At 43.4% G+C, this 12,451-nt stretch overlaps 1 protein-coding gene across 1 annotated transcript in view; it reads left to right on the forward strand.

Annotated features, from left to right (window-relative positions):
• The window catches only part of LOC147715147 (Fc receptor-like protein 5), a 515,196-nt gene that overhangs the window by 244,041 nt on the left and 258,704 nt on the right, over positions 1 to 12,451 (forward strand). The window contains exon 7 of the mRNA XM_086919770.1: positions 7,945 to 8,238. Coding sequence (XP_086775896.1) covers positions 7,945 to 8,238 — 294 coding nt within the window. The remainder of the gene's footprint in view (positions 1 to 7,944; positions 8,239 to 12,451) is intronic.

The following is a 12,451-nucleotide window of genomic DNA, read 5'->3' on the forward strand; positions in this document are numbered from 1 at the left end:
GGCCACCCATCATGATAACCAGCATTCAGATCAATGTCTCGGGTATTACTTAAGACAGCATACTCTGCTACCCTCGAAAATGAGTCTTTCTTCTATGGCCATGCCATGTGACTAGTCACATGACCAGAATTCAGGTTAAATAGGTGAACGCGATTGGCACTTCATTGAGCCATCGCGGAGCACGAGGAGAGAAGGACGTAATCGCGCGCCTATTCTTGAGCAAGGTTAGTTGTGAGGGACTCTATAGAACATCAGCCTGGATGTTAGAATGCTTTTTGAACTGCCCCACCATTTGAGGCCGTTTTTGTAACACTGCTTTATTTTTGATTTGCAGAACTACAAGTATTGTTAGAGACCCAGCCATGTGAGTTAGAGCATTTTTCTTTGAGAAGATTCTTTCTGTTTTTTCACTAATACTAACCACAGCATGTGATTCACACACAGTTCACATTGATTTATAAGCACACATCAAGCAGACCTTGTATTGTGTATGTTATGACTGATGTTAATAAGACTCACACAGAACCTTTTTGCTGATATGATTTTATTATTCCTTGTTTTACAGTGTCTATTTCCCTGATGAAGGGCATGCTATATAATGCCCGAAATGCATTGGATGCCTTATTATGACAATGTCTGATTCACAAACATGAGAATTATATTGAACGAACAACATAAAATGATGATGATAAATTTTTCTACAAATATAAAATAAATTTCATGAACAATTGAAACACTGGATTGAAAGTCTTCTTTGTGTGGGAAGACAAATATTTGTGTGCCCGGTAAGGGATGACACTAGAGATCCTCTAGTGCCACATCAGTACTCCTAACAGGTAGCCCATGTAGGATATGAATTTCTGCTCTATCACTCTCATAGCCCACCAAGTACTGGCTAATGCTTGTCTTGCCAAGTTTGGATCCAAAACCATTCTTTATCTTATTAATCTTCAACCGCCATACTCTCATCCCCTTTGATCTGCAGCCTCCGGGTTAATTTCAATGTTGAAGTGTAACCTTTATCCCTGCCTGTCAGAACATTTTCTATGGCACATGGCAACAATTACAAGTGGGGCCCCTGTCTTGGTTTTGGGACAAGAAGCTTGGAGCACAATTTGTGGGAAATTGTGCGTTTTCAAGCATAATAGCTCAGCTCTGTGTCCGAGCAATGCAATGTATTTGTTGTGTGAGAGACCTTTGCAAGGATGTTAACTCGCATAATCTATAAAGCAACGCACCAGCAAATAATCCCTGATATGCAAGCACACACACATTAGGAGCTCTGGGGACAGCAGCAGTACAAGCTTCACACACAATCTCTTTCTCAGTAAAACACACAGTATCTCGTTTTCTCGTTGTGCCCCTCCACCACACACATATACATTGGTAGTAAGGACCTTGGGTACATCTGGAACTGGCTATACATTCATAGGAGACAGGTAATACCTTCTTCTGAGCCTTTCAACAGTGGTTGCATAGCTTTTGGCCCATGAAGCAGCTATGTTTCACACTGCTTCCTCTCTCCTTCAGTTCTGTTTTAGTTCCACTTCGTGATGGGAAGCCCAAATGCCAAACATGCATCTAGACAGTTGGGGTAGTGACACAGAAGCCCTTGCTCAATCCCTGAATGCACTGCTAGGATCTGGTGCCCCTAAGGCTGCCAAAGAACTCTACAAATGAATATATGGTGCAATGCTGCTACACGGCCCATAGAAAGTTTCCTGCCTTTATGAGAGTTAGCCAGCCATTCTGTTAGAAATGGGGGGTGTCTATGTGGGAGTGGTATGCACCCTGTCTGTACGACATCACAGAGGTGAGGCTACGATGAGCCCAGGCGATGTTGGTTCCTTACTGCCACAGAGGAGGTGAGCCGTTGAGTACTAGTTACCACAAGGGAGGAAGTACTCCTGCTTATAACTCTTCAGCTCTTCTCTTCATCCAGAAGTGTTCTAAAAGTTTGAGATTTTAGGTCTTATAGCCCTTTGGTCTTTAAAGTTGGCAAACTTCAGGGAAAGTCTTTGTTGTTCTCAAGTTTTTGTTTTGCCCAGACCTGGCTCCAGACACATTCCAGGGGAGTGGAGACAGCATTGTGAGAGGATAGGCAAAGCCCTATTTAGGTGTTAGTGACAACTCCTCCCACCTCTCTAGCCCAGGAAGACACATCAGCCTGGTGATGGCTCATCAGGATATGCAGGACACACCTCAGCTCCTTTGCATGACTGTCTAGAGGGAATGCACAAACAGCTTCTGTCAGTCTAAACCAGATGTTGATTACACAGGCAGAGAAATAGTATGGTTAAACAAGAAAATGCCTACTTTCTAAAGTGGCATTCTCAAACACACAATTTAACAAGCATTTGCAATGCAATAGGTCTCGCATTATAAAAGTTTGAGCTGTTGGCATTGCTTCACGGTGATCCGGACAACAGGCAGAGACGGCAGGGCAGGCCCACGGAACAATTGTGTTCCCGGGATACCCTCCTGACGGACACCAGTTCGAGTTTATATACCATATAAACTCGTTAATGTTCTCCCTGACTATTGGGAACATTCACTTCACGTGACGAGAAGGGCTAGGATCTTATTAGATCGGCTCTGACTTCGGGGCACACTAACCGAAATACGGTGGGGCCAGAAGTGGTACTGAAAGCGACATCGGTCCTGAAGAAGAACGGGGTGACCTTTTGAGGCACAGTACGTCGGTCGAAACATGGTGACTATAGCAGTACCAGGAGGGAGGTCTTGAGAAGCCTCATCTTCTTATCAAGACATTACCCATCCTTTTTCTTTTTAATCCTGGTGGAGGAACCTTGGAATAAAATTTGTGGGTTGGTATCCTCAAACCAGTTTTAATTATTTCCTATTAACTGCACTTTTTGTCGCACCACTACTTTTAATCACTTGGTGATTGGCACTGCTTCATCACTTCTGTACGTTACGTGTATTATGTGTTGAGTTCTGTGGTTGTACTTTGTTTCGTGTGGAATTTATTATTTTTTTCCCCCTCCCTTATGCTCTGCCCTGAGTGTGGCTACACCAAGGCGTATTGCAAGCAGGCCCTATGATGAAACATGTCACACACTTCGGTGTGTGAGTGAGGGCAGTTTTTTCAAACAGATGAGTTTGTCTAGTTTGTTATATGTTAAGTCTCATGCTCTACACCCCCCGGTGTGTGTTTACTTGAGACTTTATGGGGGTTTGGGGTGGTAGAGTTTACTTTAGACCCTCTCCCCTTCTATGTGTATAGTGATTGCTAATAATAATGCAACACTAGTAGCTCAAAGATTCAGTAATGTGAGACCTATTGCATTGCAATTGTTTTTTTTTGTTTGTTTTTTATATAGCACGAACTACACACACAACCGCACACACAACCACACCAAACATTGGCATAGCCAATAGTTCTCGCTTTTGGGACCTTCTAATTATTTATTTATGCAGCTTAATATCCTTTGTGCAACCACATCAACTGTTGCGTGGCTCAACACTTATAAGGTCCCAAAGGCGAGACCTATTGGCTATGCCAATGCTTTTGTTTTTATTTTTAAGATGTTTATCAAAGCAATAAAAGATGAACGGATAGAAATGTATTTTGCGTTTGGATTATACAATGAAGATCAACTAAGGCGTCATGATTGAAGTTGTACGTACTTCGCCCACTGAGGCGATATTTAGACTGTTTTTTCCGCCTCGCAGTCACAGGTTCAAATCCCGGTCAGTCGACTCCGCCTTTCATCCTACTATGGTCAATAAATGAGTACCACTGAGTTGGTTAACCATAAATATCTATTATACTGCACCAAGATTCCCTTGGGTGAATGTGCACTTAACTTAACAAAACATGTGTTTATGTATTCTGTGCTGCTGTATCTAGCAGGATGGGGGATGGCGGGGATAAACAGGCATTGCTACAGTAAGCGAGAATAAAGAGAGGCATAGCAACACGCACCAGGGATAGCATGACAGTGTACCAAACAGCAAATGTGTTACAATGGACACATTGATAAGCCTGGGGAGGCCAGGCTTGGATTTACAATGTACATAGAAAAAACAACATAACTGAACACGGGCGTCTACCCTGCCTGCAGATTCATGACAGTGTACCAAACAGCAAACGTGTTACAATGGAAACATTGATAAGCCTGGTGAGGCCAGGCTTGGATTTACAATGTACATAGAAAAAACAACCTACCTGAACACAGGCGTCTACCCTGCCTGCAGATTCCCAAATAGAAAGGCAGGTCGTACCAGGGAGCAAAAGAGCAAAACGCAAGGCGCGCCGGCTCCGCACAGACAGGATGTTGAGGGCAGGCCGTCTTGCTGCGCTCTGGTTGCAGGCGCTGTTTCTTCAGAGCGTGTCCCGTCGAGCCATGCAGACGAGCTCCACAGGGCCGCGCCAGTTGCCCTTTCTGAGTACATGTGCTGCTAGCCCAAGTACAACGAAAACGCTGGACTCTTTCATGCTAAGGCCTCAACAAAGGCTCGACGGCTCCAGTCACAGACACAGATTTCTATGCAGCAAAAGAGGCAACAGGCGCTGCGGGAAGGTGGAGAGCAGAAGAAGACGAGAATGAACAAAGATGAGCAGGACAGAATGGCTCTTTCTTTAAAATGGATGTGACAATATTTTTTTCAAGAAGAAAAAATAAAAACAGAGGGACCCTGCCACTGTTTACCTCTTGTATATGTACCCTCCAGCCACAATCACAAAGAGAAAGTGATCGCGATTGCTGTGAAAGCGAAAGTGATAGTGATGACGGAAAACACGCAAGGGATACACGAGCAGCAGCACAATATCTTTTTTAAGAAGAAATAATAAAAACAGAGGGACCCTGCCACTGTTTACCTCATGTATATATACCCTCCAGCCACAATCACAAAGAGAAAGTCATCGCGATCATGTCGCTGTGAAAGTGAAAGTGATCGCGATGACGCGAAGCACGCTAGGGATGCGCGTGCAGCAGCACGCAGGCTTGTGCGCATTCTAGCAAGCTGGTGGCCTTTGGGAGCACTTCCCAAAGCCGCTACTAAATGTCTATCTGAGTAGCGCATGCACGCTGACTCAGCGAGACCTAAAAACCACCTTCACTGAAAGATGTATTTTTAAATTCTGAGCTCAGGCAACCCAATTTACAAATCGCTATCTCTTCTCAATTGAGGATTACACTTGTAAAATGTTACAAGGCAGCTCCAATGATAACCTATGAGAGAGGCAGATCTTGCAATAGTGATAAACGAAATTGGCAGTATTTCACTATTAGGACATGTAGAACACAACAGCATATGTCTTACTTTTACATACACTGCACCCTGTAAATGGGGGTACCTTCAGCCTATCTTAGGGGTGCCTTACATGTATAAAAGGGAAGGTTAGGGCCTGCCAAGTAGATGCACTTTCCAGGTTGACATGGCAGTTTAAAACTGCACTCACTGACACTGCAGTGGCAGGCATGAGACAAGTTCTCAGGGCTACTCATGTGGGTGGCACAATGAGTGCTGCAAGCTTACTAGTAGCATTTGATTTACCGGCCCTTGGCACACACAGTGCACTTTACTAGGGACTTACTAGTAAATCAAATATGCCAATCATGGATAACTAAGCAGAATCACAATTTATACTGGAAGCACTTACACTTGTGATCCGATCAGCAAGGGTAAAGTGCCCAGAATACCTAACCAGCAAAAACAAAGTGCAGCACACAGTCAAAAATACAGGAGGCAGAGGCAAAACTATTGGGAAACCATGTCAAGGATGCCCGGTCTAACGCATGTCCCCTCCAGCTGAAAGTAGGGAGAACTACCCAACCTAATGGGAGTTCTTATCCCTAAGGTGGAAGAATCTGGACAGACCTGTTTGAACCCGGAAGTGAGTCCCAAACAAGTAGAGTCTTAGCTTCTTCAGTACCCAGATAACAAAAAAAGCTTCTCTCTCAATTGTGCTCCATCTCTGATTGCTGGTAAGTACTGCTAATGAAGGCTACAGTCTTCGTTTAGCTGTGCTAGAACTGCCGTCACACCATGCTCTGAAGCATCTGTCCGCACAACAAATTCCTTGGAGAAGTTGAGATACTTCAGCACGGACTTCGTGCACATGACAGCCTGCAGGGGATCAATGGAGCGGTCTGGCAAGTCTCAGTCCAGATCTCGTTCCTGGGCTGCTTCCTACAAGTCAGTTCAGTAAAGAGAGCTACAATGGTGCCACACTCCTTGACAAATCTCCTTTAATAATCGTTGAGAACTAAAAAGGCTCTCACCTCAGTCTGGGCCTTGGGGGCTCCCAAACTAGAATTGTGTCAATCTTAGGTTGTAGTGGCACCACCTGGCTGCTTCCTACCTGGTGTCCTTAGTATACCACAGACCCCTGCCCTATTTGACACTTACTGGCCTTTATAGTGATGCCTGCCTTCTGCAGAGCTTTCAACACTTCCCAGAGGTGCTGCCAGTGATCTTCCCAGCTGAAGTCCACTGCAGTGTCATCCAGGTTGGCAGCACTGAAATCTTCCAGTCAGGTCAAAACCTGATTAGCAACCTGTAGAAGGTGGCAGGGGCATTTTTCAACCCAAAGGGAATTACCCAGAACTGGAAATGCCCCTCTGGAGAGTATTTTGTAAAGTGAACTTTGTAGTAGTCTCGCTGGTGTAAAATACCTATAAATGAATTGTACAAATATAAAAAAAAATATCAGCAGTTAGGAAAGTGCACATTTGGGGCCTCATTACGATGTCGGTCAGAAAGCAAATCAATCGACTCCTTGTCGGAATCGGTGCCGACCAACTCGTGTTCGGCAAGTCCGACCAACTGATTACGATGCTTCTGAACACCGTTCGGAAAGTCTCCCATTGACTTCAATGGGAGCCAGTGGTCCCACCGACAACACAGGCTCCCATTGGAAAAAGGGGTGGCTGCAGAAAACCCTGCTCCCTGTGGCGGGCACTCCATGGTGCCTGCCACACTGTGAATGGTTCGAAAGATGGGTCCCATGGGTACCCCCTTGGCCCCCAACCCGAGGTCTCAGGATGAAGGGGGGCCTGCTAGAGGCCCCCACAGTCAGTTTCTGACAGCCTTTTTCTGTCAAACAGACCGATTCGGAAAGGCTGTTCGAATCCAACATCGTAATATGTTGGTCAGAAACGCGGTCCATAGTGCTGTACGATTCGGCTACGACCAACTCGGAGTTCCAGAATGCCGGTTGGAACCGATTCGGACTGACCAAACGGTTTGCTTTCCGACCGAGTACATCATAATCGGTCACTTGGAAATTATTCCGATCGAGTCGGAAACATAGGTTCCGACACGATTTTGGTGAATCAGACTGCCGTTCAGGGCCTTTCCCACCGACATCATAATGAGGCCTTTAGTGTGTTTTTAGCAAAGTGTGATGAAACCAAAGATTTTATCTGAATCAAAACAAATCAAGAACCTTTTCTTGGTGATGCGAAACGACAAATATTCGCTGGAACCCCTTTTCCATACATTATGGTTTGTGCTCTCTATAGTTTTAGGTTAGTGTCCATTTCAACAGAAAACATGCTGTTTATAAATGACACTGCACTACCACACCATGCATGAGTAACATATTTGCAACAGACTGCTCCAAAGTGCGCCACCAGTGACATACTACACCCTTACTTCTCTGTTGTCAAATGGGCGTGGCTCAGAAGCTGCACCTGTGTTTTGTGTGCCACTTTGGTTTTTCACAGTCACTATGAGTTCAGTGATGTAATGTAACACTGATTGCAGAAACCCCACTCTGAAAATTGTTCTAGCACCACTATTTTTCTACCTATTGTTTACAGCTCAGTATAAAAGAGCCTAGTGGTTGTTTTTTTAAGCTAAGATAGCATTTCATTTAATGAATCCATCTTCTATGTCTCTGTAAATTCAGAATCTTGTCTGTGATGCATATCTGTCTGCCTTCTTGATGAGCACCATTCTCTTTTTCAGATACTCCCCCAGCTCCGTCCATAGCTCTGACCCCTCACTACACTGTTTACATCAGAGGGGAACCTGTGACGTTGATATGTATTGCTTCAGCGGAGCACACACCTCTACAATTCCAGTTTTTCAAGAAGGCAGGGGGGCAGCGGATGGAAGTCTCATCCACAGGCAGAGCCTCTCATAAGATATTAACTTCTGATGCAGAGGCGGAGGGATCTTACAGCTGCTTGTACTCAAAAGAAACACTCCGGCGAGCTATCCAGTCCAGGGAGAGTGGCACGGTGTCAATATCAGTGACAGGTGAGCGAAATGCTGCGTCTATTGCAAACCTTAACATGTTGCATATTGAATGAAGAAAGTTGTGCATAACACTTTTCGCAAATGGATGCTTTACATGCTGCCTTAGTATGTCCGTTCGCCTAAATCCCGATAACAATTGACTGTCGAAGAGGGCTTGTGATTTTAGCATGTATGTGTCCTTCTTGGGTCCACTGCTGGAACTTGACAGCTTTATAAAGTCACTGCCTCTGTTTCATACACTGGCCCAGTAGGTCCTCCATCTCTCTGAACCACAATGTCCCATCTGTGTCGTAACGGAGCGGAGTGGGTCTTAACCTATGGTCCATGGAACTCTGGGGGCAAATGGCGCATTTTCAGAGGATCCACTGACCCATTTAACTTCTAGCCATTATTTTCTCAATTTTCATAATCAATTTTTAGCTAAATAACTGTAAAAAGATGGCGCCTTCATCTAGGATAACAGTTTAATTGAATAAGTATATTACTTTGTTAAGATAGGTTAAAAAAAACAATCATAAGCATTTTTAAAATGTTTTTTAGTCAGAAGCTGATTGCTAGTAGGCCTGGGTGAAGTTCACAGAGTTACCGCTAGGCAGACCTCCAGTAAGTGACCAAAAAACTCAGCTGTGCTCCCTGGAGTTCCGCAAAAGGCAGAGAGCGTTACTTTGTGCTGCGAGTGCTGATTTTTAATACTGGGCGTTTGCCCCACATTGTAAAATCAGGATGAACAGCACCACATACAGCGCAAGAGGGCAATGTTATTTTCTGGCACTTGAGGAGATGTTCTACTCAAGAAGCAGCTTCCTCAACGCGAGCGGAAGGTCTCTGAATGCGAGCGGTAGTGACAAGCTGCAACCGCTCGGGTTGAGAACTCTCGTTGGGAGGTGTTATGGAGGAAGAATTTCTCGCTCACCAACTTTGGCAAGCAGGGTGAGAGGAAAGATTTTGCGCTGCCCGCTACATGGAGTGTTTCAGAACTCCACCTTCTACGCGACGCACAAAGTGGGAAAAACTCTGCAATTTCTGTGAGCACAGTGGAATATCACGCACAGGCCTAATTACTAGTTCAGGACAGAATATGTGCATAGAAAGAGTGCCCTTTCGGCAGGGTTTCAAGTAATTTTTCACAGTTTGCGGGACCCTATATTCTTGCTGGCTGTAGAACTCTGTGCACTTTACCTCTGCTAACCTGTGATAAAGCCTCTTTCCTCCCCTTTTAACCTGGTGTAATTGGAATATGCCTGATAGTCATATTTAACTTATCTATAAGTTCTTAGTATCTGGTACAAAGTCTACCCAGGGCCTGTGAGTTAAATTTCACTATTGAAACTATAGCACCCATTGCGCCACCTACTTCAATGACAGGTCACACATGACTACAAAAGTATAATTTGTAGCCTGGCTGAGCAGTTTTAAATGGCAATTCTGCCTGGCAAAATGACCACTTTTGAAGGTCAGACCCTTCCTTATAAATATTATTAACTCAACCCTAATTAGGCCATACTGCCCATAGGAGAGGACGCATGGTGTTTAAAAGTAGATCATGTACAAGTTTAGTGTTTTTTGTTTTTTTTAATATTATTTTTGCGATTATGTAGATAAGGAGGTTTTGGGAGTCTTCTGATCTTTAAATTATTCTTTGCCTTAACTGCCCAGTCATTATCGAGTGTTTTTTTGGGGAGTATCCCTTTCAGTGTTATGATTCATCAGTTTTCTCCACTCACCCTTTATTGTGTTCAATAATTCCATTCTTTTGTGGGGGAGCTAGCCAATTTGGCTACTCGGCAGTGATAAATTCTGCCTAGAATTATTGTCATCGCCTTAATCATTGGATTTTATTTACCCGTGGTCCAATAGGATTTATCTGAAAGTACTGTTCCCAAATTTCCCAAAAGTTTATTCTTTTTGAGTGTTTCCCTTTCCTATCAAGTTTATTTATCTTTATTATGTAGTTTAGCCAATTAGCATGGGTTGGTGGAACTGGTTTAACCCAGTTAATACAGATTTCTCTCTGTGCTAGCAGTATCAGAACGAAAAGTAGGCTTTCCTGTTTTTTACTTTGTTTATTTATACCAGCATCTATGTTGTTATATATCCCAAAGATAATGAGAGGGGTACTTACAGTTATGTGGGTTCCCAATACCATATTCAGCGTCTTACCAATCTCAAGCCAGTAGTTGGATATTTCGGGGCATTTTTGGAACATATGGATGTCATCCGCTTTAGCTTCTCCGCACTTGCTGCAGGACTTTACGTTGGTTCCTTTAAATTTTGACAATCTTTTTGGGGTCCAATACGCTCGATGGATCGTGAAAAAATGGTTCCTCTTTAGTGAAGCTGATTTTATACAGGACCAACATTTTTCCATAGAGTTTTGCCATACGAGCTGTAAGTCCAAATCTCGATCAGGTATATCTTTCCTCCATGTTACTTACGGAATTAAAAAGTCTTCTTCTCCGGATTCAATAAGTGCCCAATACCATTTTGATATTTCTTTCCTTGTTGGTGTTATTTTTATCATTTCATTTTCAAGATTCTCATTACCCCTTTTTTCCTCTGGTAAAGATTTAGCCCAGTTGGTTAGTTGGTAATATTTAAATTTTGATGTCTTGCCATCTGTAAGTTCATATAGCGAATCCCACGAGATTATCTCTTTTTCTATTAACAATTGGCCCCATCTTTCCATTCCTGCTGTTTTAAGTGGTACTGCTAGAGAATCTTTTAGGCATTCTGGTGTCCCTGGGGAGTCCCATATTGGTGCCTTTGTACTGTAGTATGGGATGTTTACTGTGCTTCTGATCTGAAACCAGAGTCTAGCCGCGTTGTGTAGAATCTTTAGTTTTATTTTTTTTAAACATTTTGGGTGGCCAAACTTAAATAGGAAGTGGTCCGTTTTTTCAGTCATATTCTGTAGGAAGCTTGGGTAATCTTGATGCTTCCTCAGTAGTGGTCAAAAGTTCTTAAATTGAAATGACCTATAGTACTCAAATAAATCAGGACTAGCTATTCCGCCTTGCTCTGTCATCCTCCTAATTTTACTCCAGGCTATTCTTGTTCCTTTTGATGCCCAGATGAAGCTTGCTATTTCACCCTGGATCTTCTTTAAGGGTTCTTTTTTTAAATCCAATGGGATTGTATTAAAAAGGTAAGTGAACTTAGGGATGATGGTCATTTTTATTGCGTTGGATCTTCCCAAAAAGTTAAGTGGCAGTCCCGTCCATACTTTAAGAAGTCTTCTTATTTCTTTGGCGACTATTGTCAAATTTAATTGTGGGACTTTTTCAATTTCTTTTACCAGCGTAATCCCTAGATATTTTATTTTATCCCTACTGCATGGTGTATTAGGATTGATGTTCCAGCTCATTGCCTCAGTTTTTTCTTGATTTGTTAAATAACCTGAAACTTTACCAAAGTTGTTCATCGTATCTTCCAATACTTGGTAAGCACTTTCATAGTTAGTTGTAAATACCATCAGGACATCCGCATATAATGCTACTTTTTTTGACCAATTTTGATGTTTAAAAGGAATGGTGGCCAGACATTCTTGGCAACCCTCCAGAACCAAAAAAGGAAGTTAAAAATCTAGGAGTCTGGTTCGACTCCTCACTAAGTTTTGTTGCCCACACAAAGAAAGTAGCAGCCATGTGTTTTGGAATCTTGCGGAATCGGAGGCCAATACTAACATTTTTTGATCCGCCTACGCGTCAGCTTGTGGTGCAGTCTACAATCCTTTCACGACTGGATTACGCAAGTTCTCTGTACAAATCAGTGACTAATACGCTCTCAAAGCTACACTGGCTTCCTATTGATAAAAGAATCCATTTAAAGACTCTGTGTCTCGCATTTAAAATTTTGAAAATGGATTCACCCCCCATGCTCTGCCCCTTGATGACGAGGTACTCCCCCCGTAGAGCTCTTAGATCGGTGGGACAGTGTTTGGCTGTGGTTCCTCGAGTAAAGTTAGCCCGGACGGGCGGGAGTTCCTTCCGCTATCTGGCTGCAAAACTCTGGAACGCCCTACCACTGCAGATCCGAAGTTTAAATGACCTTTTGGCTTTTAGAAAGGCCATCAAGACACACCTTTTCTGTCAGTAGCTGGATGTGTTATGTTTTTCTGTTGGCTGTGTATGCTTTCTCTCTTCTGATCAAGCGCCGGGACGCCCCTTTGCTGTGGCAGCCGCGCGCTATATAAGAAAGTGTAACATAACATAAC

The sequence above is a fragment of the Lissotriton vulgaris genome, chromosome 5 (genome assembly GCF_964263255.1).
Source record: "Lissotriton vulgaris chromosome 5, aLisVul1.2, whole genome shotgun sequence".
NCBI classification, from domain to species: Eukaryota; Metazoa; Chordata; class Amphibia; order Caudata; family Salamandridae; genus Lissotriton; species Lissotriton vulgaris.